The 16,295-nt window shown below is 36.9% G+C and overlaps 1 protein-coding gene across 1 annotated transcript in view; it reads right to left on the bottom strand.

Moving 5' to 3' along the window:
* COL21A1 (collagen type XXI alpha 1 chain) overlaps positions 1-16,295 on the bottom strand; it is a 228,191-nt gene that overhangs the window by 84,809 nt on the left and 127,087 nt on the right. Inside the window, exons 12-13 of the mRNA XM_072642503.1 lie at positions 522-575; positions 373-426 (exon numbers count right to left, since the gene is read on the bottom strand). Coding sequence (XP_072498604.1) covers positions 373-426; positions 522-575 — 108 coding nt within the window. The remainder of the gene's footprint in view (positions 1-372; positions 427-521; positions 576-16,295) is intronic.

The following is a 16,295-nucleotide window of genomic DNA, read 5'->3' on the forward strand; positions in this document are numbered from 1 at the left end:
GCCATTCCTAAGAAAGAGGTATAAAAATGCTTACAAAGCAAGAGAATGAGTCATCATTTTTCTATCTAGAACTTTCTCATTTTAAAATGTGTGTATTTATATTTAAAACTGAAGCCCAGGCTATCTATGTAAAATTATGCATGTGTTCGTCCTTCCTTGACGAAGACCACGCCATCAGAGAAATGATGATATGACTTGCACTTGACTGTTTTGAGTGAGGGAGGGCTGTGCTATATGTATGTATGTACGTATGTATGTGTGTGTGTATGTATGTGCAGGTATATGTATTTAAACCTGAAGCCTGGGCTATTTATGAGACACTGAAAAGAATTAAAAGTCACAAATTGCTACAAATATAAGCAAATTATTTACCTTATTACCACCTCTTCCTGGTTCTCCTTTGTAGCCTGGTAATCCACGGGCTCCCTAAATTAATTAGAAAATTAAACCTGGTTATTTAGTCCTTTTTATGTTCTTTCAAAATAAAATGATTTTTAAATATCTAAATCCTGATCACATACTTGAATCCCTGGTGATCCTGGAATACCTGGACTTCCTGAAATTCCCTGATATCCCTATTTTTTAAAAAAAAAAGAGAAAGAGAAATGTTAATTCATTATATTTCCAAATTCATTCTTTCATCTCAGGATTTCTTGGGATTTCTTGCCTATATTTCCTTATCTAGCATTGCACACCCCTCCTCAACTCATTTCTTTTGATTTTTTACTTACTGGCCTCTGATGAGGCTAGGGAATTAAGGCATTAAATGCCCTTCCATCCCCCAACTCCCAAGAAATTTCTTAGAATCTATTGTTTTCTCTTAAGATTTAAAATTCAAAGTTTTAAGGTTTTGCAGTATTTTGGCTAAAACAGATACTGAGAAATGTTGAAATTTAAAATATAGGCTTTGTGCTTACCATAAGCATTAGAAAGAATGATAAGTACCCTTTGAAGTTAGCTTGTCTTACTGATAAAAGCATCTAATCATAGGAACATTTTATCACAGGAATATTTTAAAAGAAAAAAACTATCCTCATAAAGATTTAGAAAACAGAATCAGTGAAATGTTCTTCATATCAACTTATTGATGAACATTAAATTTCATGCCCAGAGTAAATTAATTATTGTTTTTCTCCATATTGAGCCTATAAAGTAGTTGGGATTGCTCATAATGAGATGCAATCTATTAGATTGCTAATATTACATAATTCTATACATTTACACAGAGCCAACTGAAGGCTTATACATGCAACTCAGCATCTACAGACCCATATACCAGACTCTGTCCCTAATCAGGTTTAATTCCTCCAAATTCAGTCTGGCTGAGCAAAAGTTTCTATTTCCAACATTCTACCAAAACTCTTCTCATTGAGGTCCAGTTTTTCATCACCAATCCAATAGCCTCTTCTTTGTTTAGTTTAATACAGAAGAAAACATATTTCCTCTGGAATCAAAGTCCTGTATTCAAATTACACCTTTGATGTTTACTAACCGTATGACCTTTGATAAGTCACCATCTTCCTGAGCCAAAGTTTCCTCATCTCGCTTATTAGTGAGTTGGACCAAATGACCTTTGAGGTCTCTCCCAGCTCTATACCTATGATCATATCTATGATACCATTTCTGGTGTTTATTACCTGTGTAAACTTGGGGGAAATCATTTAATCTCCTTAGACCTCAGTTTCCTCATATGTAAAATGAGTTGGACTAGATGATCTCTGAGGTCCCTCTCAGCTCTTTACCTATGAGCCTATGTATGATATCACTTCTGATGCTTATTAGCTGTGTAACTTTGAGCAAATCCCTTAATCTCCTTGTGCCACAGTTTCCTCACCTGTAAAATGAGTGAGCTGTACCAAATAACCTTTGAGGTCCCTCCTGGGTTTTAGACCCATATCCTAAGAAGAAACCATTTCTGACCTGGGTAATCTTGGGTAAATCATTTAATCTCCTTTAGTTTCAGTTTCAGCTTCCTCTTCTGTAAAATAAGAGGATTGCATTACTTGGTCCCTGAGGTCCCTGGAAGAAAATCAATGATCCTACTTACAGTAAATTTTAACTATCTCTGATAGAGCTGACCTCATTCCCTTTCAATATATTTTCTAGCTGTACTTTCAGGGACATTCCAATTATCTGGTTCTTTTATTATACCTCTCAGCATTCTCTGAAAGCTTCTTTATTGACCCTTCTCACTATCCAGAAAGCATAATTGTTATGTGATGGAGACTCAGGCCTTCTCCCTCTCCCCCTTTACTCCCTGCTTAGGTATTGCATCCATTAGCATACTTCCAGTTTTTACCTTCACACTGGTTTTTCCAAAAATCTACAGCACCAAAATGCAGCTCGCAACTAACATTGTCTCATCCATATCCACACAAATTCACAGAATAATAGCCTCAGCACAGGATCCTAAGGCCCTCTGATTCCAAAGCCACAAGCCATTCCTTTTTCAACGATTTCTCAGCTCCATCTCTGCTTCCCAGAGCCCAAAACCTAGGCTAATTTCTAAAAATCTCACAGACACTCTGTGAGAGTCAGACTGCCAAACCTCTTTGCCTGCAGATTCTCCTCCATATAATCCATCCTTTATACAGAGGCAGCTAGGTGGTGCAGTGGGTAAACTGCACCACCTAACTGCTTCTGGAGTCAGGAAGATCTGAGTTCAAATCCTGCCTCAGATACTTATTAGTTGTGCCACCCTGAGTAAGTTACTTAACCCTTGCCTGTCTCTGTTTCCTCATCTGTAAAATGAGGATAATAATGAAACCTACTTTCCAGGGTTGATATGAGGCTAGAATGAGATATTTGTAAAGCACTTTGCAAATCTATATTATTATAAAAAATCAATAAGAATTATCTTTAAGAGAGTAGTTCTAATCATATTATTTTGAAAAGCTTCAAAATGATTCCTACTTGATAACTGCATCAAAAAAAATGTAATAGTGAATTTTAAGACCTTCTATTTTTTGACAGGGGCAACTAGGTGGCACTGTGGATAAAGTGGAGGCCTGGAGTCAGGAAAACTCATCTTCCTGAGTTCAAATCCAGCCTCAGACATTAACTGTGTGACTCTGGGCAAGTTGCTTTACCCTGTTTGCCTCAGTTTCTTCATCTGTAAGATGGACTAAAGAAGGAAATAGTAAGCTGCTCCAGTATCTTTGTCAAGAAAACCCCAAATGGGATCACAAAGAGTCAGACATGACGGAAATAACCGAACGACACCTTTGTTTCCATATATGATTAGTTTAAATGATCACTGAATTTCAAAGTTGGAAGGGACTTCAGAGACTATTCAGTTCAAGTCATACCTTATTAAAAACCTCTTCTATACACATATCTAATAGTGTTAACACTTTCCAAAAGACTTCTTTTAAGGGCAAACCCAGTACTTGTGAGAAAGTCCATTTCATGTTTTGCTATTTCTAATTTTTAGGAAGCTCTTCTAAATACTGAACTTCCTTTTTACAATTTTCAACAGTCACTCCTGATTCTTCCCTATGGAACCAATGGGAACAAGCCCCATTTTTGCTCTATAGGTCAGGCCATCACATTCTTGAAGAAAAATATGATATTCTTATGAACTATCCATTTCTCTGTGTCAAACATCCTCACTTCCACTAATCAACTTTCATGTGCCACAACCTCAATGTTTACATAAAATTATTTATTTATGGAATTATGAAATGGCAGCAAGAATGCCCAGTTCTTTGGGTACTTGCTGGGAAAGACCATGATGGAAGTGGGAAGTGAGGCTTCAATGACACTTTAATAAGACATAGAGGATACAGAGACAAATAGCATAAAGTACAGAGAGAAAAAGTAGAGGGGGATAGAAGGGCAGAAGACATAGGGACGTGGAGGAAGGCAAACAGCAGTGAGAAAATGAATAATGAGAGGAAAAGTCAGAGAGGCTAACTCATCCAATAACAAATTAGAGTTGGGAGCACTGGGCAGCATGGACACAAATGGAGATGCAAGAGTGCAGGGGAGTGAGAGATTTTAGCTGGAGGTCTCATTTTTATAGGGTCTTGAAGTAAGGCAAACTAATTCTTATTTGGGGTTAGTTCATTAAAACATCCAAATCTTCTCAAAGTTCTCAGTAAAACTTTCAAGTTAACGTGTCCACATCATCTCAAAATTAATAGCACCATTCAGTGTTCTGCCAATCTTAACTGCAGATGTCTGGAATTCATCTATTTATATACAATAGGACCAAAGGGTCCTGACAGCAAAGCCTAGATGACTTCCCTTGCACATATTCTCAGGATGTGAATAAGACCAAAATGACTGAACAACAGTCATATTTTAAAAATCCATACAAAATAGCCTATCCTTTTATCTACAGTATTACAGTCAAATATATATATACACATACATATATATATATATATATATATATATATATATATATATAGAGAGAGAGAGAGAGAGAGAGAGAGAGAGAGAGAGAGAGGGAAAGAAAGAGAGAGAGAGGGAGAGGGAGAGAGAGAGAGAGCAAGAGAGAGAGTATGCACTTTTTTAAACCTATCCAAAGTTAAACTAAGAAAAACATCACACCATTGGCAGAACATTTGGGTACAAAATCATTTTTTCCAGCTTTGTCCAACTTTTTGTGACACCATTTGGGGTTTTCTTGGCAAAGATACTGGGGCAGTTTGCCATTTCTCTCTCCAGTTCATTTTACAGATGAGGAAACTGAGGCAAACTGAGTTAAGTGACTTGCCCAGGGTCACATAGCTAGTAAATATCTGAGGTCAAATTTGAATTTAGAAAAAACTCACCTATCTCCCCTAAATGTAATCAAATGTGCTGAAGTAATATTCAAGAGAAATGTTTGCTAGGTAGGGCTATGCCACTAATTGACTTTCTGACATTGCTTAACTCACTCAACCCCTCTGGTACTCAGTCCCTCATCTGTAAAACTTGAAGGGCGCATTAAATCAGAGGATCATAAATTTAGAGCTAGAAGAGAGTTTAAAGATCTTCAAGTCCAACCCCCTCATTTTACACCTAAGGAAACTGAGCCTAAGAGAGGTTAAGTGATTTGCCTAAGAGTCACACAGGTAGGAAGTACATGAGGCTGAATTCTACCTCTGGTCTTTCTCACTATATGCTTAACAGTCTAAATTTCTTTCTAATATTAACATTTTATATAGTTTGTTAAATATAAAAGTTATTTATTAAGCATTTATTATGTGCCAAGAACTTTCCCAAGGGCTAGGGATACAGGGAGAAAATCAAGATAGTTCCTATGCATAAGAGACTCATACTCTAAAAAGGGGAGAGGAATGAATATAAGAAGGAAATCAGCTCTCAAATGAAGAATGATGTTCTACATTATTCTAAGCTGAAATTATATAATATTTTTCCCAATGATGTGGCAAATACAGAAAGTATAGGCGATTTTGGAAAGCCCAATTAAAGACTTCAAAACATCAGTTACTATGGTTGTGGTCTAGTGTCTACCACCATACTTTTAAATTGTCTTACTGAATTTAAAAGTGCATAGTTTGACTCTTCTGCAGAGTTTCAAGAGAATCTCATTTGTATCCTTCAAAACTTTTGTGGTTGTTGTTCATTCTTCATTCTGGAAGAAGACCAAGCACATCGTGAGCATGTTGTCTTGACTTCTATGTGAATTGGGTTTAAGTAAGACAGAGTTACATAAAGTCATCAGCCTTACTCTGTCCTCCAGAATCATGGAAGCCCACTGGCAAGACATAAGTCAAGATGACTGGTGATGGTTCAGGACACAGTGGATGACCTTGGTCTTTATAAATTAAGGTCTTTCTAAGGCCCCAGTTCATTTGAGGCAACACCCTTTCATTGACTATGGGCTAGGTAAGAATTACGACAAAAGATGGCTTAGTTTAACATCACAAAAGTATCAGTCTGGGAGGAGAAAGACCCTTAAAGTTTCTGGCCAGAACAGAAAACAGTTGCTGCTTACATCAAGGAAAGTAACATATTTAAGTAATATATATTTTATGGGGCCACCAAGGCAGCAACTCTAGTCAGTATCTGGCCCCAGATATCCTGAGATTTATGTTATGTGTTTATTCTGAGCTGTGAAACTTCCCCTGGGTTGTGCCTAAGTTCTTGGGCAAAGTGAACATGAAAAAAAAAATGGCTTCAATGGGTTTCTGTCATAAAGTTGATGAAGGTTTGATTTAATGTAATACTATAATACCTTCTAAGTCATTCTGTTTCCATTAGCATATATTGAGATCAGAAGATGGAAGGAACTTAAAGAATCCCAAATACAATAGTTTTTTAGCCATGTGTGCCTGAAATGATTTACAGAACTTTCTGTATCTAAAACTTATCAATCTGTCACACTGAAATTTATTCAGTACCAATTTTAAGGATTTTGCAAACACTAAGCTGATTCAATAAAATCTATTTTAATAGATGATGTTTTCCTTGCTCTCTACGATAGGGTGTAGGGTGTGTTCAGGAAAGACACTTCTGGTGTGAGGACTGCTCAACAGTTTCCACAGCTGCTTTCCAACTTTGGTGTCTACCTGATCTACCTAACTCTCACCTATGAATCCAAGAAGCTGTAGCATGTAGAGTGACTACATCCTGGCAAAGAGTTTCAGCAGATGGGATAAATGGGGTTGAGAGCAACTGAGGAGTCTCAAACCCATCAGTGAGTTATGGTGGAGTCTACCCCAAGCATGTGAAGACTTCTCCTGTTGGAATGGGAGATTGAGAGAAATTTGTTCCAATGGCCACGAAGGCAGTTTAAATAGGTGCTGTACAGTACTTAGAGCCTGGTTAGATACTGAAGATGCCAAGGTTATCCACTGCATTCTGAGTCATCACCAGTCTTTTGGACTCTGTCTTGTCATTAGACTGTGACAATTCTGGAAGAGGTCAAAGATTTCACAAAACTTTCCCTCACTTAAAATCCAATTTATGCAAAAATCATAAGACATCACACATACTATTTTATCTTTTTTTCTTATCTCAAAGTCTCCTGTGGAGACAGGTAAATGATGAAATAGCAGATACATATACACTTGAGCTGCAATCATAATCCCAGAGCATATGGTCCTTGTCTCACTGGAAACAGCAGAGGGATTCAGCAGCCCTCTGGGTATCAGAGCAGCCTTTTAAAGACCATACTGTTCACCTCCTGGTGTGAGCAAGGGCTAGAAAAGGTGCCCTAGAAATTGTCTGCTTACTGAATCCTGGCCTGACTACCATGGTGGGAGGGGATACCAGCCTGTGATCAAAACACAAAAAATGTACAAAAACTTCTACAAAGATTATTTCACTCACCACTAGTATATGAAACGTGCGCACACTTATAAACAACACAAAATTCAGTTGTCCTGAAAGATGAACAGCTCTTGTTACAAGAGAACTCAGAAGATATCACATCCAAAAAGCAGCCCTGAGTGAAGCAAGGCTGAAAAATGAAGGTCAGCTGGATACACCTTTTTCTGGAGTGGGCGCAATGAAGGGGAGCACCATGAAGCTGGTGTGGGTTTTGCAATCAAAAATAATCTAATCAGCAAGCTGGTATGCCTGCCAAAAGGAGTGAATGACAAGCTCATGACAATGCAATTGTCACTTGGAAGAAAATGCCATTCCACCAATATCAGCGCCTATGCTGACAAATCCTGATGAGTTAAAAAAAAAAATTTATGAAGGCCTAGAGACCCTTATCATCAAGGGACCAAAAGAGGACAAGTTTATAATTCTGAATGACTTTAATGCTAAAGTAGGCTCAGACTACCAGACATGGCAGGGAATCCTTAGGAAGAATGGGGTTGGAAACAGCAATAGCTTGTGGTCACTTACTACTGAAGACTTGAGCATTTCATGACCTCTTCATCACTAACAATTTTTTCCATTTACCTAAACACAATAAAATTTCACTGATGCACCCTTGCAGCAAATATTAACATTTAATAGACTATGTGATTGTAAGGAGAAGACACAGGATGCTAGTGATGAAGACAATGTGTGGCGCAGAGTGTTGTACTGATCATAGACTTATCCTCTCCAAGATAAATATTCACATTCAACAAAAGTGGCAACCACCAAAGCAAAATGACTAGAGTACTTCTCTGAGAGGGAACAGTTTGTTGTTCAGTTGGGAGAGTTGAGCCAACACACAGATGGCAACAGTAGAGCAGAAAAGAAGTGGGAAGCTTTTAAAGATTTGGCGTATAGCACTGCTCATTTGGGTGAGAACACTCACAAACATCAAAACTAGTTTGACCAACATGATGGGAAAATTCAAAAGGTGCTATATGAAAAAATGAGAACTCCACAGGATTTATAATCAGGATAGTTCATCCATCTCTAAGAAGGAAGTATCAAATTTCATCAAAAGTAAAATACAGGTGGAGCTTAGAGAGATGCAGGATTCTTGGCTCAGCAAAAGGCAGATGGAAATCAGTTTCATGCTAATAGTAACAATCCAAAGCATTTTTATGATGCCCTGAAGGCTATTTATAGGCCAAAGATCTCTGATGCATCTCTACTACTCAGTGTTGATGCACCACATTGATTAGTGATAAGGACATGATCCTAGAGAGATGGGCTGAACACTTCCATAGTGTTCTCAACAGATCATCTTAAATCAGTGCTGAAGCCACGGACCATTTAAGGGGTTGAAGTCAATCCCTTACGAGCTGAAGTTCCAACTGAAGAAGAGGTTTTGAATTCCACTAGGTTCCCTTCCTGTGGCAAAGCACGTGGTACTGATTCTATTCTAGCTGACAGTTACAAGGTGGGAAGCCCACTGCCCATATTAAAGCCAACTGAAATATTCTGGGTTAAATGGCAAAAGGATGCTATGAAGGATACCTTCATTATCCATCTCTATTAAGGTAAAGGAAATAGACTGTCCTGTGACAATCATGGTGGGGGGCGAGAAGGGCAGGGAAGGAGTCTCTCTCTTAGTCATTGCTGGCAAGATTCTTGCCAGAATCCCCCTTAATAGGCAGATCCTTCCCCTGGAAGACGCTCATCTACCTGAGAGCCAGTGTGGCTTCAGAAAGGGCTGAGAAACTGTTGATGTGGTATTTGCTGCCTGACAACTTCAGGAAAAATGCTAGAAGCATAACAGAGGTCCATACACAACATTTATAGATCTGACCAAGGCCTTTGATACTGTCAGTCATGAAGATTTATAGAAAATTATGTCCAAATTTACTTTCCTTGAGAAATTCATTAGACGGCACGCTTACCTGGGTTATCTAAAACAACGGACCATGTTCTTGGACTTTCCCAGTCACCAATGGAATGAAACAAGGCTATGTGTTTTTTACATGTTTTTTAGCATGATGTTTTCAGCCATGTGGTCAAACGCCTTCAATGAGAACAAAAATTGTATCAAGATCAGCTACTGCACTGGTAAATTCTTCAACTTGAAAGGGCTACAAACCAAGACCAAAGTTAAGGAAGTGTTGTTGCATAATTTTTTGTTTGCAGATGACTGTGTACTCAGTGAAGTGTCTGAAGCTAAGATATCCAAAGTATGAATTGATACTCAGCTGCTTGTGCTAATTTTGACCTACCAATTAACACCAAGAAAACACAGCTGCTCAATCAGCCAGCACCACACCATCAATATATGGAACCATTGGTTACAGCAAATGGAGAATTTTTAAATGCTGTGGATGAGTTCACTTACCTTGGCAATATACTTACCAGGGATGCATATATTGATAATGAGGTTGACACATGCATTCCCAGAACTAAGTGTTTGAGAGGCTCAAAAGGAAAGTGTAGGAGAGAAGAGCTATTAGTCTGACTACCAAACTGAAGGTCTATAGAGCCATTGTGCTGACCTTATTGTTGTATGCCTATGAAACCTGGGTAGTATACCAGCATCATGCCAGGAAACTGAGTCACTCCCATTTGAATTATCTTAGGAAGATTCTGAACATCACCTGGCAGGATAAAATATCAGATATTGAGGTTCTTTCTTGAGCTAAACTGCCAAAGCATTCAAATCTACTGCAGAGAGTACAACCCTAATGGACTGTCCATGTTGTTCAGATGTCAAATTTATGCTTGCCTAAAACAGTATTTTATAGAGAATTCACACAAGCGCTCTCAAGATGGTCAGAAAAACTCAGAAAAGACACGCTCAAGGTTTCTCAGAAGAATATTGGAATTCATTGTGTGAAATGGGAGACACTGGCACAGTATCACACAGCATGGCATGCCCACATCAGAGAAGGTGTTTTGCTCAAAGCAAAACTGAAGTAGTTTAAAAGAAATGCAAGATGAGGAAATTTATAGAATCTACGCCAAATGTTTACATGGACTATTTGTGTGGTAAAGCATTCTGAAATTGTACTGGTCTGATCAGCCACAGTTAGAAACACTGTAACTTAACTCTAACATAGTGATGTCATTTAGGTCTTCTTCGAGAACAACGAACAAAGAGAACTTCAAGAATCATCTTTGATAATAAGTTGTGAGAGAAAATAAATAGGGATAAAATTCCTCGAAGGAAGCTATTATGAAGAAATCCCTTGCAGATGTCAGTGCTCGAGAAGAGCATGAATGACCACCTATCAGGAACACTGAAAAAGGGATTCCTTCATTAGAAGAGACATTAGATTAGTTTTTCTCTAAAGTCCATTTTGGTTCTAGAATACACTAAAACTTGGTTATGAAACAAAAGAGAAGCAACATAGTACAGTGAGCTAGAGAGTTTAGAAGATGTGTCCTGGTACCCAAGTTACCAGAGTGTCATAAGACATGTCTTAGTACTTTCTCTACATTATCCAAATGTATAACCATGAACAAACAGTTTAACCCATCTTGGAGAGAGAAGTGATCTCTAAGGCTCCATCTGCCTCTAAAAGTACAATTATTCCAAGGTATTCGATCATGGACAAAGGTCAGATTTTTAGAAATACCTTTCTTTCTAAAACATGCTAAGCCAAAAGCTTTATTTCTTATATTTAAATGAATCTTTTAAGGAAGATCCAGTGATATATAGAATTATATTCCTCTTACAAAAGTAAAGTACTTAGTCTCTATGTCTATGAGTTCAGTGACCATGTCTAATTTAAACTTTTTTCTTACTCAGTGCCTACCACAATATTCAATACATGCTAAGTGTTCAATGTCTGCTGAATTGAATTGAAGCTAATCTCACCTATTTATTATACAGGGCGTGGTTAAGGAAAAGTAAGTAAGAGCTGGACTCTGTCCTACCTCACTCATGACTCATTCCATGAACTGTGGCAGGTGACTAATCCCATGATCCTTCATTTTCTCCATGAGGAACATTTAATGTCTTCTTAAAAAATGTATTAGATCACAGATCCAAGACTGACACCAAGGGGAATTTGGTGCATGAGTGTATAAAGGAATTCTGAAGAATGCTACTCTACAAACTGTCATTAAGCTAGGCCTTTCAAAATGTCACATCTAGTCATCTTTATCAATTAATATTCATTTAACACACACAAAATTGTCTGGTGCTACATGATAGAAAAGAGAAAAAACATTGGAATAGCTGTATACAGTGCAGGTATAATGGGTAATAATAACAACTGTTGACCTCCAGTTTTGTATGTCCAATTCTCGACTGGACCTCTCAAACTGGATGTGCCAAAAAACATTTTAAATTCAACATGACTCAAACTGAATTCATTATTTTCCCTCCAAAACTCTTCCTCTTCTTACCCTACCTATTACTGCAGAGGATACCACCATCTTCCCAGAAATACAGGATTACAATCCAGGTGTCTTCTTTGATTCCTCAGTTTTTCTCCTTTCTCTTCACCCCCACTCTACCCAGATCCAATCTGTTGCCACTGTGTGTTCTTTCTACTTTTATAACATCTCTTGTAGGTGCCTCCTTCCCTCCTTTGACATTGCCTCCCTGATGCAGACTTCACACAGACTATTGCAATAGCTTGCTGGTGGCTCGTCTAGCATAAGTCTCTCCCCACTCCACTCTGTCCTTCATTCAGCTGTCCATGTGATCTTCCTAAAGTACAAATCTGACTCATGTCATACCTCTACTCAATAAACTTTAGTGGCTCCCGATCACCTCCAGGATCAAATACAAAACCTGCTGTTTGGCTTTCAAAGCCTTTCACAACTTGCCACCTCCAAAGTTTCCAGTCTTGTTACACCTTATACAAACTTCCCACTCCCCCACTTCAAACTCTGGGATCCAATGAAGTTGATTTGCTTGCTACTTTTAGGGAAAAAAAACATTTCATCTTCTGATTCTGGGCATATTCACCATCTATCCTTCCATATCTGGAGTGCTCTCTTTCCTCATCTCCTTCTAGTTTCCTTGGTTTCCTTCAAGTCCCAGTTGAAATCCCATTTTTTATAAGAAGCCTTTCCTGATCCTCCTCCATTCTAGTATCTTTCTCTCCATTCTGGTACCTTTCCTGTGTGGATTATTCCCAATTTGTCCAGGATATGGCTTGTATAAAACATGGTAGTTTGATTGTTTTTTCCTCCATGAGACTATGAGTTAGGACTGTCATTTGTCGTTTTTTTAAAATGTATCTCCAGCATTTACCATAGCATCAGGTAAATACTAGGTGCTTAATAAATGTTCATGACTAACTTTTATACAGCACTTTAAAGTCTGCAAAGTATTTTATCTATATTATATATTACATCATTTGATCTTCACAATCCTATTCAGTCAATAGTCTTATTGCTCTCAGTTTCAGATTTGGAAATAAGACCTAAAGAGGTTAAATGACTTGACCAGGGTCACGTAGCTAGCTATAAGTGCCTGAGGTGAGTATGAACTGAAGTTTTCCTGACTTCAGGAATGCTTTTCAACATAGCGCCTAGCTACTATTACTTGCAACTAGGAAAATAACAAAAGTTTGCCAAGTGGATTACTAAAAACTTCGTAGAATAAAAACAACAATCATTCATTTTATGAGCTAGAAGAAACACTAACATTGATACTAATTAAAAAATAAAAATAAATAGCCCAAGCAGGGGGCCCAGGACAAGCAGCTAACCAGGAATTGGATATAACTGAAAAAAAAATTGGAGTTTAATATCAAGGGGGGGAAATGGCTAGTGACAGTTCTACACAACCACTTAAAATGAAAATGGCCATAAGACACTAAGCTGTGTACTAAAACTAGCAAAATAAAAAAGTGCTTTCATGTATATAAATGTTATTGCTCTAATGTTATAGTCCCAAAAAAGGCAATGCCTCCTTTCAGCTACTCTATTCAATTACATTAGCATTGTACGATTTTAACTTTTGTTTGAACTTCGATTCATTAGAGCTGTTGAACACGAATTTTTCCACTTTTGTCAATATTAGTGGTTCAAAAATCTCCACTCCCTATCCCAATTTCTGAGAAATTTCTGTAAAGTCTTTTCCATGTTCACAGAAAATCCCTTTGTCAATGACTCACTTTCAGGAAAAAACTTCTCACTGCCAAATTGCAGGGTTGAAAAAAATACAGAATCAATTTAATTTTCCTTCATGATTCATTATGTTACAGTCCTCCAGAGAATATGTATAGCACTGAAATGGAAACCAAAGAAAAACAAATCTTCAAACTTGCAAGAATTAAAATTACTTGTGAAAGCTATTCTAATCACACTACTGGTATAGCATATAAATCCTCTTTGCAAAATCTTTGATTACTTAAAATATGGGGGAAATTCATAATCTTAAATATTCTATACTGAGAAGTGCAAATAAATCACAATATGAAAGCCTAATTCTTAAATATTTCACTTTTTTAATTTAATGTGTTCTTGAAAAAAAAGTCACCTGAATTTTTAAGATGGAAGAATGACACTGAATTTTCTTTATCATTTTTTGATATCTACATTGAAGAGTAATCCCAATAATCACATCAGCCTTTTGTAATAGCAAAATTTACTAAGCAACAAACCAGACAGATCTGACTACAGCATAAATTCCAATACGGGTTCACGTTGATAAACTGCATGTTTCTTAGTTCTACAGAGCAGTACAATACTAGCAATGGAATGAATCATCTTGGATACTCAGTAATTATTTAGATATGACATAATGAGACAAAATAAAAAATTTTTAATAGTGCTGTCTTTATGCTCGCCTTACAGCAGAGTAGTGAAAATGGGATCAGCTTGTACTAAAAAATTATAGTTTTTGACGACTTGCAAACCTTAACCTGATTGTTCATATCCATAATGTGAGAAATCTAAACTAAATGTATAAACAGTCATGCTGTTTAAGGAACTGAATCATGTCAAACTTGCCATGAAGTGAATCATATCAATTTTGACATTTGTATTACAAACAAATCCAGAAAAAATGGAGATGTTATAGTTATATGGAAAAATAGCTTATATGCTCTACTGGGAATAGCAAAGAAAAATCGCATAATTGGTTTTATTGTGTGGCAAAAGGCAAAAAGAAATATAATTTCATGACACATTTAATCATTTCTTATTATACTGCACATTATCAATGCTTGCAGAAAAACCGTAATGAACATAGCTACAACTTATGTACAAATGTTAGTTGCAAAAGAAAAAGGGGTTGAGAAATTCAAATAACTCAGAACAACTCTTCAAAACAAATCAATATATACTTTTATGTCAGGTGACTCAAATGCAAAGATGGGAAAGAGTGATGATGGCAAAGAATTGGAGAACATGGGTTGGGAATAAGAAATGAGAGAGACCAAAGACTTATAAAGTACATATAAGTCTATTTCCTCTACGTCATTAATATTTTCCTCAAGAAAACAACTGGTAAAAAAAAAATGGTAAGTGTCAGATAAGAGAAATGCTAACTGACAACAAAATAAGTAAAAAGATTATATTTTATCAGGAGGAAAAGACTCTATTGATACGGGAGTCAGTACCTTGAATAAACTGTGTGTGTACAGTCAAACCACATGCTTGTTAGAGAAAAGATGAGTATAAAGGCATGAGAATAAAAATGAGAAAAATAATGCAGCATACAACTGAAACAACAGTCCCAGTACTTAGCACAGTATCCCCAAACATAATAAGCACTTAATAAATATATGTTGATTTGTTAACTTGAAAGAAATAACAAAAATCCTTTTCTGGCAGGACATGAAAGGGCACAGATATGTGGATTAAGTTACAATAACATTATGACCAATCTATGAAATTATCTGTTGTTTTTTTCTTTTCACAGCTATACTACACAGTGTGAATCATTGATTATCTTGAACTATCAATTATGCATGACTTTTAATTTTACTTTCAGTCAGTTTCTCCGTATATATCTACTTATTTGTAAAATTAGGGGATTGAAGTCAGAGTTCTAAGTTCCTTTCCATCTCTAAATTCAGGAATTCCATAGCTGGTAGCTTAAAAGGAAAGAAAAGAAAGCCAGAGTTAAATCCCAAATGATATTTTGGCTTGGTTCTTGGTCACAGCTTTGTGCTAAAATGACATAGCTGTTAATGCATTCAATCTTTAAGACAATAGAGGTATTTGAGTAAGAAAAGCAAACAAAAGGAAGGAAACAGCCCTTCAGTTTTGGTTATAGGCATTTTCCTTACGGACATTAGTATTTCTCCTAAATGGAATGACTTTCTATTAAAAGCCTAAACTTGGCCTGATCACGCTTTAATATGAAAAGGTTCAAATGGCTTGCAAAGAGGGATTGCACAGAACCAAATCCAAACAAAGCAGAATTCCCTTAAAATATTTGTATCCAAGTTTCCTCAGCACAGATGGCTTTAATGGCCAGGCTAAAGGCTCCACCCACACCTTCCACTCCCTCTATGTGTTGGCCCTTGACTGTCACTAATGATACTCAGCTGTTCTGGCTCTTATTTTCTTCCTGCCTGGCCACCCAACCTCACATCTCTTATAAGGGGAAAGATTTTTTAAATGAACCTTTAAAAATGTGATTTCTAAGCTAAAACTATCCTACTAATTTCCTACAAAATTTCCAGCTCATCTGGATCTACCAAGAATAAATAGAGTACCATGGTACCACTCCATCACTTAGAAATTTTATATTTAAAGATATAGATCGACAACAAACTTATAATTAGAGCATTAATAATCCTGAATCAGTTGTAATAACACCAATGTTTCAGTTATCAACTAACTGTAGTACCTTCTGCATGTAAAAGGGACAGTTAACTAACACTTAAAATTCCATGGGGGATTCCCATTTACTCTGGGTATGCTCTAGTTGGATTTCTCAAAAGAATAACTATCCAACACTGCCCATCACAAGAAAAAAAAAAAAGAAGCAGAATAACAATTAGGTGACAGATACATCACAGGTACCTACAGTGGTTGTATTCTAGTCTGAAAAACACCTTTAA

Source organism: Notamacropus eugenii, chromosome 2 (genome assembly GCF_028372415.1).
Source record: "Notamacropus eugenii isolate mMacEug1 chromosome 2, mMacEug1.pri_v2, whole genome shotgun sequence".
Taxonomy (NCBI): Eukaryota; Metazoa; Chordata; class Mammalia; order Diprotodontia; family Macropodidae; genus Notamacropus; species Notamacropus eugenii.